This window comes from Scomber japonicus, chromosome 4 (assembly GCF_027409825.1).
Source record: "Scomber japonicus isolate fScoJap1 chromosome 4, fScoJap1.pri, whole genome shotgun sequence".
In the NCBI taxonomy this organism is placed as follows: Eukaryota; Metazoa; Chordata; class Actinopteri; order Scombriformes; family Scombridae; genus Scomber; species Scomber japonicus.
Window position 1 is genome coordinate 675,833 of NC_070581.1, and position 16,376 is coordinate 692,208.

The 16,376-nt window shown below is 38.4% G+C and overlaps 2 protein-coding genes across 2 annotated transcripts; one reads left to right on the top strand and one right to left on the bottom strand.

The window, feature by feature from the left end:
• Positions 1-1,274: 1,274 nt before the first annotated feature.
• Positions 1,275-8,880, top strand: lactbl1a (lactamase, beta-like 1a). Its single transcript, XM_053317048.1, has 6 exons — positions 1,275-1,380; positions 3,478-3,581; positions 3,667-3,824; positions 4,232-4,443; positions 7,641-7,746; positions 7,902-8,880. Exons 1-6 carry the CDS (start codon positions 1,275-1,277, stop codon positions 8,878-8,880), a joined length of 1,665 nt encoding a protein of 554 aa, XP_053173023.1.
• A 2,170-nt stretch (positions 8,881-11,050) lies between these two features.
• trappc6b (trafficking protein particle complex subunit 6B) lies at positions 11,051-15,922 on the bottom strand. Its single transcript, XM_053317061.1, has 6 exons — positions 15,750-15,922; positions 15,595-15,662; positions 14,346-14,463; positions 13,792-13,875; positions 12,408-12,501; positions 11,051-11,462 (listed from the first exon to the last, which is right to left on the bottom strand). Exons 1-6 carry the CDS (start codon positions 15,828-15,830, stop codon positions 11,431-11,433), a joined length of 477 nt encoding a protein of 158 aa, XP_053173036.1. The 5' UTR covers positions 15,831-15,922; the 3' UTR covers positions 11,051-11,430.
• Positions 15,923-16,376: the final 454 nt, after the last annotated feature.

Sequence of the window (16,376 nt, forward strand, 5' to 3'; positions counted from 1 at the left end):
AGAAGGGCTTTTGTCAAAGTGAGAGATTAAAATATGTTTTTTGTTAAATAAAAAAGTAAAAAAGGATTTAAAACAAGCAAATCAATGTAATAAATACAATATAGCATAGAATAAAACGAAGATGAGCAAAGTAAAACATGGTACACGGTACAAAATACTGAATTAACCAGGATTTTGTGAGTCTCTTGAAAATGATGAAGTGTGCAGCAAATTTCAAGCGTTCAAGTAGAGAGTTCCAGATTTTTGCTCTTTTCACAGAGAAAAGCTGTCCTAGCAAAACATGTTTTGCAGAATGAGGCTTTACAGTTTCCACTTAAAGCTGCTCTGGTGGATCTGCTTTGCTCATGTGCCATCTCTTAACTTCAGAGTTGAACTTTGACACTCTTTACTTCATAACCCTAATGTCAACACACAAGTTGACAGCGAAGAGGAGGAGGGTGCTATGATGCCATGTGAAGACTTTCAGGAAATTAATTAAAGACCACACCCACTCACACAGACCAATATCTTAATCCTCCACTCTAACCCACAATCACAACAGAAAGATGAGCCTCATACAAAGAGATTTTAACAGTGAGGAGGATGAAGATAAAGAGAGGGGAGTTCACTTTTTTGACATATCACCATTAGATCTGTGCTTGTTCATATCTAGTAACTCTTCATTCATTTCTATATAATACTTAACCCTCCCCCCATCCTACTACCATGAGACGATGAAGAGCAACCAGCACTGGATGAGTGATGGATGTGTGGAATTAACCCCCCAGAGGATGTGAGATGATTTGATTGCTGAGGATAAGTGCTTAGCAGGTTTCTTTGCATTTGGCTCTGCTGGCTGGATCTCCCTGCAGATTATGATGTCACGACGGAGTGGGAGCCTGGGATCACAGTAAGGATTAAGTGCATGTAGGTAGTGGTCTGTGACGAGTGACTGCTCAGGAGCAGTACAGCTGACTTCCATGCAGTCCGGCTATAGCTTCTCCCCTGAGGACCTTCCAGGAAATTAAATTCAGCATTTTTCTCCATCACAAGATCAAGAATTGGTGAGTTAAATGATCTGACCTGCTGCTGCTCTTTGTGGAAGTTATTGTCATGATAACCCTAACCTAACCCTAACCCTAACCCTAACTCAACACAGATATGGAGTGAAAGAAAAAAGTCAAATGTAGGAATGTGCTTTATGTTCTTTATACGCTCATTCTTCTATTCTTTTTACTAACATTAACATTTCTTTTTTAGACCTGCCTAGCTGCTCATAGCAAGCAGTAAACAAGATGAAGGTGAAATGGACCATGCTGGGTATGGTCGTCTTCTTCCTGCTCTCTGTGGTCATGACCTGCTGCTTCATATGGCAGTACAGAATGCCGAAACTGAAGACAGGTGATGTTTATTTAGCTTTACACCCTCTCGACACCCACGCTTTGAACTTTTAAAAGACATACAGTATGGCTCACCCAACCCTGGAACTACTTTCTAGCCTCTTTGGTGTAATTGCTCATTTGCGGGCGCTGCAGAGGGATTACACAAAGCTGGGGAAGCGGGATTACGAGCCCCCGTTAAAGCAGACTTTAACTCTGCTGAGGGAGGGAGGAGCTGAGCAGAACAGGGTGCTCCTGGATAATGACAACAGTCACTGCCTTACAGTGTGACAGGAATCTGAATTTGGCTCAGGGGCAGTTTAGTTTAGTTGGGGGGTGGACTGTCTGGAATCAATAACACACACTAATACACCACCTAACTTTATAAACTCATAGTCCTAGGAAAATGAGAGCAGGTTGACAGTGTTTTTTAATGGAGTGTACATTAAGGGTGTTTTATAGCTGATCTGTACATGCTGGATTCTTCTGTCTGCTATTACAACTTCTATAAACTATGCTTTTAGTACTTAATTTTGTTACAGTACACAACTGCATTCAGTACTGATATATCACAAATAACAGAATACACTAAGTCTTAAATGGCTACATTTATCTAGCTCTAATATCCACAGTGCAACAATTTGCCTCTGATCCAACCATTCACTTGGAGTTCAGGTGTTGCTTAAGGACACTTCAACACCCCAACAGTCGTATCATGACACTGTTTCAGATCATATATAATGCATTAGTGTTAGAGTAACAGGACAGGCATGTTAAGGTGTCATCAAAATGAATAAATCATCCAAGCAGACAGATGTTTTTCTGCCTTTTTGATCATGTTAACCCTGTACTGTAACTTTAGAATGTCAGTAAAAAATATTCTATACAGAAATAGTGAAACAACCCTTTAACAAGCTGGGATTTATGTGTCATGCTGTATTTAAGCTTGGCATTTGTTTTTTACGTTGTAACAGAATAGTGGGAGAAATAGAAAGCAGTGCTTATTAGACTACAGGGACAAAAGTGGAGAACACCTATATAAAACGACTCATAAAGGGTCAATAATCAAACATCAGTGCTCTGATATTAGCGAGGTTTGGCAAGATTTAACCAGACAAGAGAAAAAGCATATAACACACAAGATGGATAGATTATTGATGGAAAGGAAAAGATCATTAATTAATGATATCAGTCCAATCTGAAATATAATAGAGCTGATCTCACTGTAGGGTTTAGTGCCAGTTTTGGAAAGTCAAGTGTGTTTGTGTAGGGGCGGAGTCCGGCTAAATTGAACATGTTCATAGAACATATGGTTCATATTGATGTGGTTTCAATTAAATTCAACTTAGCACTTTCTTTTAGTTCATCCAACATAGTTATGGGTTCATTAAACGAAATTTGAGTTATGAAGTGTACCATGAAGTTGAGAATCACTCGTGTCTCAATCAGCCACACAGGTAATGAAATGATGCATCTTTCAAGAAATCCTAAGCCATCTTATTTACAGTACATGTTGTATTTTGACTGCTAGAAAGCTAGAAAGCAAAACTGAACAGGTCCCAGAGGTAATTTAAGTTGATCTTTTAACCTGACTATTGTAGAGTTGCAATAATTGGACAATCGATTAGTCAATCGAAAAGAAAGGAATCATTAATTGGATGATAGTTGATAATCATTTTTCAAGTAAAAACGCCAAACGGTCTCTGGTCCAAACCTCTCAAATGTGGCTGGTCATATTTGACAGTAAATTGAATATCTATTTTTGATTTTGTACTACTGGTCAAACAAGACAAGCAAACTGAGGACATCAGAGTAGTTGTGAATGCCCATTTTCACAATTACATTTCATTGACTAAACTATTTAATTGAGAAAATATTCGTCAAATTAATCAATAATGCAAATAATAATTTGTTGTTCTTGACTATAGGCTTGACAACAGCTCAATTTGTTGGTGATTGGTACACATTTGTTTATTCTACAGTGGCTTAAATTGATTGGGAGTTTCTACTGAACACATATAGTTGTGCAGTTGGGATGTATATGCTACCATGACAGATAGAAAGGTTGTGTCTGTATGTATCATACATGATGAGACAGACTTTCTCCCTCTTTCTATAGAAATGCTTACAAAAGAAGCAGCCATAGAAGAAATGTGCCCTCGCTACCCTGAGCCTGTGCCCCTCAGACATCCCATCATATCCCTGAGGTTGGCCTTAGAAAAGGTAAATCTCCTCTTATTTGCAATATTTGGAATTATCACACCAATTTCTGGATATAGTTAGACTTAACTAAAGTTTCTCCTAACAGATAGATGTCCTACTGAAGAAGAGTATTCACACTACAAAGCTGCCAGCGATATCAGCCATTGTGGTTTTAAATGACTCTGTGCTGTGGAATGGAAACTTTGGCAAGAAAAACATCAGTGATCCTTCCTCGTCTGCACCCAATGAGTACACAGTGTACAGGTGAATATCACACAGTGTGTAGAACAAGTGAGGAGAAGATTAACATATAATATGACAGATATGATAGAAGGGAAGTGAGGATTTGCCTGATTGCTACAGTTATTAATATTATTGGTATTATATTGGCCACATAGTCTAATTCTTCTATTGGATATTGTATTTGAGTTGAGGCTTACAGTTAGAATTAGTTGTAGAGGTTAGGATTAGCGCTTCATTTTATTAAGTAAGCTTCATAAAGAACCATCATCAATGAGACTGAACCACTTACTAAATGAAGTGCTTAAATATGTGCAGCAGCAGCAGCAGCAGCAGCAGTGGGAATTCTATGCATAATTAAACCACGATACATTTATTTAATCAATAGAAATAAGCGCATGTGATGCTCATTTCAATTGCTGTGATTGCAGAATTGCGAGCCTGTCAAAGATCTTCCCCACTCTAATGCTGTATAAGCTGTGGGAGGATGGCCTGGTGGACTCTCTTGATGACCCTGTGGGGAAGTACGCAGACAACTTCACCATCAAGAACCCGCTGGGGAAAAGTGGACGGCCAGTATCCTCATCAGGCAGGAGCCGCTTGCCTGAGCTCACCCTACGCAGGATGGCCAGCCATCTCTCTGGTAACCACTCTATTTATCTTAATGACGTAGTGATTCATCTACATGAAAAAGCAGAACTTTGTAGTCTCACTCCAGACCTCTGATTCAATTCCCTCATCTGTGATTGTTTACAACAGGTCTGATGCTGTGCTATATAAATAATGAGGGTTTCTACTGATTAGAAAAACAGTTGACCAATTGAAGCTTGGTAGGCGGGACTAAGAATGGACAACATTTTACTACATAGCTACATTCAACAAAATTATGCAAAAATGTACCAATGATGGATGAGATGGACACAGCTGCACAGATTAGTTGGACAACTAATTGCTAACTACTCTTAGCAACTGCAGCTTTCTGTTGATCTAATATGGTATGAGTGGGACAGAGTTGTCACTGGCTACTGAGAAAGAACATTTCAGTAAAGAAATTGGCAAACACAAGCATGAAACTACATGAAAATTAAAACAACAGTCAAATCAGGCTAGGACCAACATTAGGCTTGTTTGAGATTAGCTCTATCACTTGGCTTAATGTTACTTCAGGAAACCTACAAGAATTAAATAGCTCAGTAATGTTCATTCTGGAGACTATCTGTAATATCTGCAGGCTCCCTGATCTCACTCTCTCAATCTTTGTAGTCTTACAATGATAAATCTTATAAATGAGAAACACTGAGCACACTTCCAGGCAGTCTTTCCCCAAAGGTATTCATTGTGTTGCATTCTGTTGTAGACACAGAATGAAATGACACAGAAATGAGTATCTTTGTAAAGTGTATGTGTTTGTCTGACTGACTGTTTCAGAAAATGTGGTAACCATGGTTGTGTGCAGGCCCATTGAAATGAACACTGTACATTTACATGATGCGATTAAGCACATGAAAAATGGAGACAGTTTATCAGAATGTGAAGTAAGCTCAGCAGCAGACTGAACAAACATTATGAAGAGAAACCAAGAGGATGTGACGCCACAACAGTTTTTTCAGCTGTAATCTCATTATCAATATCTTAAACTCTTTGAGGGTCGACATCATTCGTTGCATTAACGTTGTACTGAGTTAGAAGTTCAGTGTTCGGGAATGATTTGGCCCCAGTAGGTATAGTTTTCCTACAAATACACATTAAATACACAGCCAATTACATAATCAGTATCTAATAGCAGCTTGTCTATGCATGGGGGTTTGAAAAAGCAAGTACAGAATTAGTTACTGCTTAAGTAATTGTGTGTGTCACGTATACATAGTGGGTCAAAGACAATACAGCAGAAACACCCTTGATTATAATTAAATTGTGTACAACATAGCAAAATACAGTCTGGAAAATGAGTTTAGACGTGAATCAACAAATCTGAAAAACTTAGATTATGAGCTTCACACAGCTAGAATTTCTTCCAGTCTTTTAAATTAAATCAGAGTGTGACAGGCGTGTTTTATTAATGACCAGCTATCTAAATGAGAAGAATATAAAGAATACATGTCAGTAATAAACTCTGATTCACAGATCCTGTTAAATCAACAGAAGACTGGCTAATTTGATGCCCCTGCAATTACAGACAGGGACTCAACGGTTACCATGTTACCGTCATGAATACAGATGACCACTTATTATCTCATATGAATGTAGAAAAAGGAAAATGATGGTTATCATTGCTTGAGGTGGTGAGTTTATAGCAAAGAGGTTACATTATGTAACTGGTGGTTACACTTCCTGTCACTTCATTACATGGCAGTCAAAAAGCTCCACAGCAGGTTGTGAAGGAAGCACATTCGTCAAAATGTAGGTCTGGACTCTCACGCTCAACACTGTGTTAATCCTGATGAGGACACGTCTTTACCACCTACTACAGCACCTTAACCAACCTGGGTTCACATGAACATAGAGAGAAGCTATAATTACACTGACCTTTGGCTGGAGATATAGCTAATCTGCTCTGTGCTCTCAGAATGGAATGGAGGGATTATGAGAGGGGGAATCCCTGCTGAGGAGAAGTTGATCTAAACTGTCTGAGGACACAGATTCAAACCATGTCACAATCTGACAGATAGCCTACTGGGCATAAGAGATCACTTACTTTACAATTACTGTTGGAAATGTTAAATACCACATTAACATACAACCAAAGTAGACCAATAAAAATGTTGACATGGTAGCACAAGATGGAAAGTCAGCAGATCACAAGTTATTTATCCCAAGGGGGAAAAACAAGTGTGTGCCAAAATATAATGGTATCCAATAATTGAGGCTGAAAGATTTGACATCTTGATGAAAGGTCAGAGGTGTGCCAAAGATCAGCAAAGTCTGGAATGTTTTAGTGTGGACCAAACAACAAACCGATACTGTAATCCTCACAGCCATGGTAAGAATGAAGACCTAAAGTATGTTTGCATGCACTCAGGTAACCAGGTTACTCAGAGAGATGAGGTTACATGCGTAACCGGAAGACACATTTACATACACTTAAGTAACCTGGTTACTCTAAATCTGTGTATTTATGTAGCAGATTTCCAGGTTTCTCTTCTGCAGCTAACCTTATTTTGGAAACATGGCATAGTTTATTTCTATTTCAGTGGGGCCTGTAGGTCACTTCTCACAAATGTAGCTATAAAGACAGCTACATTTAGAAAGTTGATGCGTAAATACCAAGCTAATGTGACAGAGATATATAAATAGCAGTATTTACCTGAGGAAGATGTCATCTTGATTGCTGGTGTTTTCATTTCTCTATTATTTTAAACATGTACGGTTGTGAAGTTTTTGATTTAAAAGTGGTAACTGATGTGATATTCATGGAGCACTTAATTGCTTTTCCTCAATGACCAGAAGCATATATAGAGTGGATTTTTCAGGGAGGATCAAATACAATTTCAGAGCAAATTAATTCAATTAATTCAGGATTTAGTAGCATCTAGTCGTGAGGTTACAGATCACAACCAACTGAATACCCCTCCCATTTCAACCATATGGGAGAATCTATGGTGGCTGCAAAACTAGCAAAAACTAGCAGGCCCTCTCTAGAACCCGTGTTTTGTCTGTTCTCGGCTACTGTAGAAACATGGCAGTGCAACATGGCGGGCTTCATGGACGAGGATATGGATATTATATTCTGTTTCTGCCAAATCCGTTCCACTATATACCACCAAATTCTACACATTACACCTTTAAAGCAGTATTTTATTCATGAATACATGGAAACAGTATTATTTAATGTTTTTACAGGGTTACCCCGAAGATTAAGGTCAACTAATCTCCTTTGGAGTGGAGACACGCAGGCGGCCCTTAATTTGTTACAGGATGATCTCCTTGTGGCAGATCCAGGCACCAAGTAAGACTCTGTTCTTCCTGTTTTGATCTATTTTTGCTTACTTTAAACAGTCAGTTAAAAATGGAAATACTATTGACAACAAGGATCCATTTGGTACTTTGCAACCACAGGGAACTTTCAAACCTGACACGACATGACTGTCTCTTTTCCCTCAGATGCCACTACAGCAATGTTGCCTTCTCCTTGTTGGCAAACATCCTGGCACAAAAGGTGACTGGTTCTGACTTTGAGAGCTGGGTGTCAGAAAACATTCTGGAGCGTCTCAGCATGGAGGATACTGGTTTCAACATAACTCCAACTATTCAGAGACAGATGGCTGTGGGCGTCTACAGCAATGGCCAGCCAGCTCCCCTCTACAACCTAGGCTGGTATCGACCTGCGGGCCAGATGTATTCCACGGCAGCTGACATGGCAAAGCTCATGATGGCTCTTCTCGGTGTATACGGCGGGATGCTGCTACGCCAGGACACTCTGAACACCATGATGACACCGGTTTTCAAATGCCAAAGTGGATACTTTGCCAATTCCACCGGCACACCATGGGAGATCAATGAGCAGCTTGGCTATGATGTGGTAAGAAAAGATGGCGACCTGGACGGCTATGCGACCACCCTCTCCCTGGTTCCACGGCTCAAGCTGGGGCTAGTGATCCTGATGGCTGGGGTTCGGCCAGCAGACCAGGACCTTGTGAGGCAGGCCTACAGCTACCTCATCCCTGCAGTGGAGGGCGCTTTCAGGGACGCTCGACGAACTCTCAGACCACCACCTGACCCAGCTCCATACATGGGCTTTTTCACTTACAAGAATATGACTTTCTATGAGATTAAAGTGGGCTCAGATGGAGTGCTGGTCATGCAGCAGTTTGGACCACAGGTGGACACAACTGTGCCGTCCAAGTACAGAACTATCTGGCTGGACTACCTCCAGGACAGGGTGTTCAAGGTGGTGTTTGAGAACCCATACCCTTGCAAGCTGAAGGTTAACAGCGCCTCAGTCTCCCTGGAGATACAGGACAGACAGCTCTTTAACTTTTATGTTTTCAACAAGAAAGGTGTGTCACCGGGATTTGATTCCCCAGGACTCAACACTTACAAGGTGATGAGGATAGCTGGCAAACCATATTTTACTTCATAAAAACAGGAATTTGTTTTCAGCTGGGGGCTGTGTCAAGGACAAATGCAGTGGAAGACATGATATTGCAAACAAATGGCTATATTTGACTATGTGGTCAGTGGTTGTGTGTGGTCAGTGTGATGAAAGTCTCCCTTTCTAAGGTTAATGTGATTATATTGTATTTTAACATTATCTATTCAATATTGTACTGCTCATAATACCAATAATAATTTTACCAATTTTGTCATTTAGTCCAGCCTGAGAAATCTCTGAAAGTTGATCCTCTGCTAGATAACTAGCACAGGCAAAGCAAATCTGTTACACTATTGTATAAACGGTTTCAGTAAGATGGTTAATGGACAATGTAGTAGTATTGCTCTTCAACTTTCAAGTGCCTACAGTGTGACTTAGAAAGAGCAAAAAACAGATTTGAAATGTCAAATGGTCAAATGTTTCAAGACTCAAACCCATCTGGGAAATATTTAAACATGTTTTCTCTGAGCAATAATGTAACTACTGCTAAATGAAACTCACTCATTGTATTATAAGTGTTCAAGTGTCCATAAAGTAGTGGTGGGTAGATAGTGGCCCATGAGCCAAATCTGGTCCTTCAACAAAAACATCTGGCACCCAAATGCCAGCTAAGGTTTTTTAATGGACGGCATAAAATCTTTTACATGACTCTTCATTAATCTACAGCAGACAACAATGTAAAGAAGAGGCTCATCTAAATCCCTATGAGCTTGTAACCTCTTATACACATATAGTTATATAACATATTTTGTCCTATCAGATAAGGACAGATTTGTGTTGATAACAGTACTTCAGCGTCAACCATAAATGAAGCAGGCCTCTGTTTACTGTGTGGAGTACTGATGGGAAATTACATCTGGCCTCAGGTACAACCTTAAAACGGTTTTTAACTAGATTTTTTAAACACAAGTTTTCACTGTGCCTGTACAATGCAGGCCCCCAAATAAACTGTGCTGAAAGAAATCTGATTCATGGTTAAATTGCTGATCTCTGCCATAAAGTGTCAAGCGAAAATGTACATGTAAACATTGATATGCAAATATACTTGTGCACCTTTAGCATTTCCATCACAGAACGTAATAAAATGTGGCCCTGATAAATATGTATGTTTTTGCCCATGTCCCCTTAGGGGCTCTTTTCAATTTTTTTTAAATGTCCACCAATGTGCTTTGGTATCATTCTGCACAGAGAACATCACATTAAAGGAACAAGAAGAATGACACATTACTCACTGGGTCGCTATAGTGAGAAACTCAAAGAATTATCATCAACTCTGCACATATATTCACCTATTTCACCTTATTTTGGTGTATATTCAGGTTGTAAACCTGCACTTTCACTATTTTGGTTCAGTCTCAACTGTTTTCAGAGAAGAACCTCTTGTCTGTATCCTGTTGGTGCTGCAGGTGGTGCACACTATCAACTGATTGATTATTTATATTTTCTGAGATCTGTTTGATAGAATATCTAACTAAGCTTGTTTACTCAGAAAATGAACATTAATGTAAACCAGAGATTGAGACAACCAAAGCTTATTTCACATTAGAATTTATTGTAACTGACTCAACCTGACATCCAGGTTCAAACCAACAACTTCAATAAAAAACAAACAATTTCATGTTATTGCTTCAGCAGGATTTCTGCCCATCATCATTGCTACAGTCAGTGTCTTCATACTGTGGGGAGACTTTTTTTCATCCATTTACTCATCTGTTTATCTGAACTGTTTTTGGCATGTGTGAGGAAGATATTCTTCTTGTGAACTCGCTTTGCCTTCAACAGTCACCATGTTGTGTTATCTGCTGAGGTGGGCTGGTGGATGGACTCTGGGCCCTGTTTTTTGGTCTAGATACTGCTATTCATTATTTTTTTAAACATATGAATTTCTTCTGGGATAATGTTTGTTTTTGTATATATAGCAAAAATCAATAAAATATAAAACATAATTTAACAAACAGATGATGATTAGAATACATGTCTCATGATAAACTTCGAACATAAAATGGATTTCTGGAAAACGAAATTTAAAATAGCGTTATGATCATAGATTAACTAGAACAGCTGGGTTAACATATGATTTTTTCATATTACTGATCATATATGTATACACATACACACACACACACACACACACATATACATATATATATATATATATATATATATATATGCATAAAGACATATATATACAGTTCATACTGTGTATGACTTCAAACTGACATCATGCAGTTCAATCATTGTGCCACCAGAGGGCTCTTCTACAATGACAATATCCATCACAAAGTCATTTAACAAGAACCACTGGAAAGTGTTTGACCTCTCATATTAAAGTAATAGTGTGTCAACAGGAAACACTCCTCTGAGGCTCTGACGTTTGACGATTACAGTGAGAATTGGCAAAAGTTTGTTTATACCTCAAAGTGTAGAGAAACAGATTGTGCTGATGGAGATAGGTACTATTTCCCTTTAATGCCACAAACTCAAGGATAAATGAAGGCAAAAGAGAATGTAGAGCGAGAGCAGCCTCTGCAGGAGTTGCTACATTTTCTGGATCATGACCTGGAATTTACCTGCAGAGATATTAAAGGACAGAAAGAGAAGAAAGACAAAGGTCGTCCACACTTTAGACTCTAGATTCTAAAAATAAACCCTCATATTTCCTCCTACCTAAATGTGTCTGTAATGTTTTTTACAATCCAATTCAAACAGTGGGCAGGACAGAATATTAGATATACAACAGCCCTATAGTATGTTGGGCTCATGTATGTCTGTGTGTGCAAGCTGCAGGTCTACATGTGATCTTTCATGCTTTCTCAATTGCTTAAGCACATTTTCTTAAACACAGCTGTAGTTCTCAAAATAATAAAAACAATTAGGCATTATTTTATACTGAGTACCCCAGCACTCCATTTGTCCTACAAAAGGGAGTTTACCCTTTGGAAAGCTAGTTTCTTTCAAGAAAACCCATTGAATGTAGAACCAGATCAGCTTTTAAGAGCAGCCTCCATCATGGGACATAGATCAATTTCATACCAAGTCAATAACAAGGTAGATACTTTATTAAATTTCTATTGAAAGTCATTGGGATTGGGAGAAATGGGACTGGACATTTGGCAATCCTGACCACCCCATTTAAAGATATTGCAAATGTCCAAGATGATGTTGCCACATACAAAGGTCCAGGAGACCTCAGATTTTGCACAGGCGGCGTGGACAGGGCCTAAAACAAGCCCAGACTACAAACACCTCTCTATGGCATCTAGAAAAAATTTGTAGTAGGTTGTATTCTGAGCTATAAAGACAGGGTGGTGTGAGGATTTTACTAGTGGAACACCATCAATCAATTATGTTACAACTCAGAAAGCAAAAAACCCATTCCCATTCCTCAGTGGATGGAGTAACAGCAGACAATAATGTGGTAGAAATATGTTTTCATCAAACTGTTGTTTCCATGATCACGAGTAATCTTTCTGAGTGTCTGTGATTGGATGCTGGATGAGTGATGGGTGACTTACATGCAGGCATGACAGACACCTCAGCGGTTACTATACTCTTCACTCCCAGGTTGGACAGACCTCCTCTCACCAGGCCACAGGAGAAGGCCAGATACTGCAGAGATACAAACAGTCCGTAACTTGTTCATGTGATGAGTAAAGATGACATCCATATAGACATGATATAGAGTCTACTCTGTTTAAATACACAGTATTGTGACTGGGTGTACTGAAAAACACACAGAATCCAATTAACAATTTAATTTATTCTATGATGCGAGGATCACTGACTGTATTAAAGAGCATTTGAGCTGTCTGAATCCGGATCCTGTCCAAACTTTATAAACTTTAACGTATTCATCCCTGTTAAAACTCTCTGTCTGGACTACAGGACATTATACTGTAGCCTGACCATATATTGGTCAGCTGATGTTATTGGCCGATATCAGCATATCACACATAAACGGTATTGGTGTATATGTTGTCCGATAGGCTTCAATATATATAGTTGTATATATACAACTATATATATTGAAGCCTATAAATAAATAAAAAGCTCCCTATAGGGAGCTTTTTATTTATTTATATTAAATCCTTCTTCTCAATTCAAGTTTAATATATGTATATTTTTCATCTGTATTTTTTCAATATTTCAAGCTATTTCTAATTATTCAATTCCACTGAAGTTTACTGTTTTAGTACAATAAAGTTTATTGTTAGACTGTAAAATATCAGGTCTTCCTTACATACCATTGTCGTAAGTGTTTGATAATCCATATGTATGCTGAATATATGAGATTATTGGCCAATAGATAGATATTGGAATGTTTTTACTCCCTAATGAGTATCGGCATCAGTCCACATTATACACAATATTTTTTTTTAAAGTTGTCCAGCAGATGTCGCCATAGTAACTGTATAAAAAGTAGTGAAACACTTTAAACACTAAACACAATAACTTTTTTGGCATTGAATGACAGTAATATGATTAGATTAGATTAGATTAGATTAGAGTTTTATTGCCATTTGCAAAGGTACATCACAGTACAGGTACATTGGAATTCTTTTCCAATGAATGCGTTTCCCTGAGTCAAGCAGAGCTTCATTACAAAACTAGACCCAGAGGTAGATAAAATAGACACTAAGTCACATTATAAATACAAATAACAAATAAATAATACAAACACATGAATAAAAACATATTGGTGCAATATCTGCACAGAAGCAACTGAAAAGTAAAGTCACTTCATTTTTCTCAGCCTGACAAGCTTCTAAGGGGGCTGCTGAACTAAGTGGGGGGTGACTTCATTGACCACCGCACTCCACACATTACCCCATGAGTCCAATCACAGGACAGCATCAAGCAATGATTGACACACAACCAAATAAAATGAAGCTAAACCACCTTTGGGGCGTGTTCCATATACTGGTTCCCTGCTGACAGCTGACTCAGTAATCGGAACTTGTTGTCCTGAAGAACATAGATACCCTGAAACACATGACAAAGCAGATCTGACATCATCTACACAGCAGACAGCAGTGATATTATATAGATGATATTTACACAGCGTGGTCTGTTTAAAACTAAATGATTTCAGTTCATCATAGCTGAGCCTGTACAGCCCTGCAGGCTTTGAGTGAATGACATGAACATATTATGTAAGGCTGCAACTATTATTTTCATTATTGATTGATATGGCAATTATTTTATTGATTAATCATTCATCACTTTGCCGACAAATGTCAGAAAAGTAGTGAAAAAAGCCTGTTATCATTTCATGCTGACATCTGAACCATCCAAAACTCAAACATGTTCAGTTTACTATCAAGTATGACAAATGAAGGCTTCACATCATCGAAATTAGGAAACTTATTAAAATAGTAATCAAAATAGTTGATGATGGATTTTCTCCCCATTGACAATGACAATAAATGACAGAGAGTCGAGCCAAGTGTTACCTGGTGATTGGTTCGGAGGTTGTCGATCTGCTTCTTGAACACACAGGTCCAAAAGTCTTTACAGATGAACTTCATGATGTCCAGCTCATCTTTGAACCGCGCTGTGTCTTTTGTCAGCCTGCATAGAAGGAAAAAGTCTTCACATGAAGCCCAAGAGTCCTTCATTCCACACAGACTGAGCCAGATGTATCACTGGGTATTATTTGAAGTCTACACAGTTCTTCAGACTGTATCAGCTGGGTTTGGGTTTTTTAACTGAAACCCAAGATGACAAACAGGGTTAGGGTTCATCTGTACTTGTCTTTGTGCCTGTCACAATAATTACATCATCAACTTGTCATACAATAACATAATTATCAACATCATCATGTCTATATATGGACTTATATGATACATAGACATGACTTTGATCATTTTTGATTGTGACAGTCCTACTTGTGTCAGAGTCTGAGCTCAGTGCCAGCCTTCAACTAGCTGACAAGTGCTCTTCTTCCAATTTCAATGGTGATTGTTTTTTCAATGTGCTTCTCTCTCTTATGCTCTCCCTCCTCCTCCTCCTCTCGACCCCAACTGGTCGAAGCAGATGGCCACTCACTTTGAGTCTGGTTCTGTCTAAGGTTTCTTCCTGTTAAAAGGGAGTTTTTTTCTTGCCACTGTTGCCAAGTGCTTGCTCATGTGGGAATGTTGGGTCTCTTTAAAATGAAAACCTGAAGAGTTCAGTTTAAAACCTGCTCTATGTGTATAGAGCCTTGAGATGACTTTTGTTGTGATTTGGCGCTATACAAATAAAGATTGATTGATTGATTGATTGATGGTGTGCAATATTGTTATGTGGACAAGTGAGTGGTTTGTTTTATACTGTTTTTATGTGATTTTATATTGTTTTTTTTTTTATTATTTATTAGTTCTTTTGCACTGCACTTCATTTCGTTGTACATGTCTGTGTGTGTGCGACTGAATGACAATAAAGATGTTCTGCCTGTGTGTGTGTGTGTGTGTGTGTGTGCCTGTGGGTTTGATTTAACTGTTAAAACACGTGACGCCACTGTTGAGTCTCACCGACGTCACGTGATTTGAATAGTTTTGGAACAACAGCTGTACAACACAAGGGAATTAAATATATTTAATACTACTAAGCGTGTGAGTTCATTGTTGGTTTGACACACAACCTGCACTGATAAGAATCTCATTGACTTTACACAACAACACAGTCCATTCATTCTACTGTATGTGATTTAAAGCTTGTTACCTCTCTATCAGCCCCTGTCCCACTCTGAAGCCCATGTTCTCCAGTCTGGTGATATTTCGTCCATTCTCCTGAATAAAAGAGAAAGCAGAAGTGATGAATAACCGACATGAACCGAGAATAGACTGTTCAGCTTCATAAAACAAGCCGTTTCTTACCGTCTCTCCGCTTTCTGCTGTCTTGTAAATGTACTGTATCACTTCGTTATGTAGAAACTGGAAAGGAGCTTCGTCTGCCATTGTTCTTGTTCTAAAGTCTGAGGTTTATCAGAAGATATTACACTTATAACAACATTACTACTCATATACAGTAAAGCCTATGCTGTTTCCAGGTTGTTCTTGTTTACAGGAAGCGATGAGTTTCTTGCTGCAGCGCTAGCGACACTTGCAGGCTGGAGTGTGAACTGCATACAATACACTGGGAAAAATACATTAATGAGATTACTACTCATTAATGCTGCTACTTTTTTCCCTCCACTGTACTGCAGTGTCAATTTGAATTTCTCCCAAGGGGTGTCAATAAAGAAACACCTTACATTATCATCTTATTTTATCACAGCCTCTCCCAAAAATAAATAAATATATAAATAAGTAAAGTTAACTTTGCATTAATTGAACTTTCCATATTATATTTATTCTGTTAATTGTTTAATTACAATTGTTTCTGTAAATGTCATCTGTAAATGGTATTTGTTTTTATTTTATTTCTAAACACTGCTTCACACTACTAGGATAAGATTCTGACTATACTGTAACAGTTACTAATATAGCAGAATAATAGGAAAA

Bases quoted from the DNA above. Each gene is read 5' to 3' on its own strand.
- lactbl1a (XM_053317048.1), top strand. From the start codon at position 1,275: ATGAAGGTGAAATGGACCATGCTGGGTATGGTCGTCTTCTTCCTGCTC. The intron at 1,381-3,477 runs GTGATGTTTATT...CTCTTTCTATAG, and splicing joins AATGCCGAAACTGAAGACAG to AAATGCTTACAAAAGAAGCA. The intron at 4,444-7,640 runs GTAACCACTCTA...ATGTTTTTACAG, and splicing joins GATGGCCAGCCATCTCTCTG to GGTTACCCCGAAGATTAAGG.
- trappc6b (XM_053317061.1), bottom strand. From the start codon at position 15,830: ATGGCAGACGAAGCTCCTTTCCAGTTTCTACATAACGAAGTGATACAG. The intron at 13,876-14,345 runs GTAACACTTGGC...CATGTGTTTCAG, and splicing joins ACCTCCGAACCAATCACCAG to GGTATCTATGTTCTTCAGGA. The intron at 12,502-13,791 runs GTGGTTTAGCTT...GTATCTCTGCAG, and splicing joins ATATGGAACACGCCCCAAAG to TATCTGGCCTTCTCCTGTGG.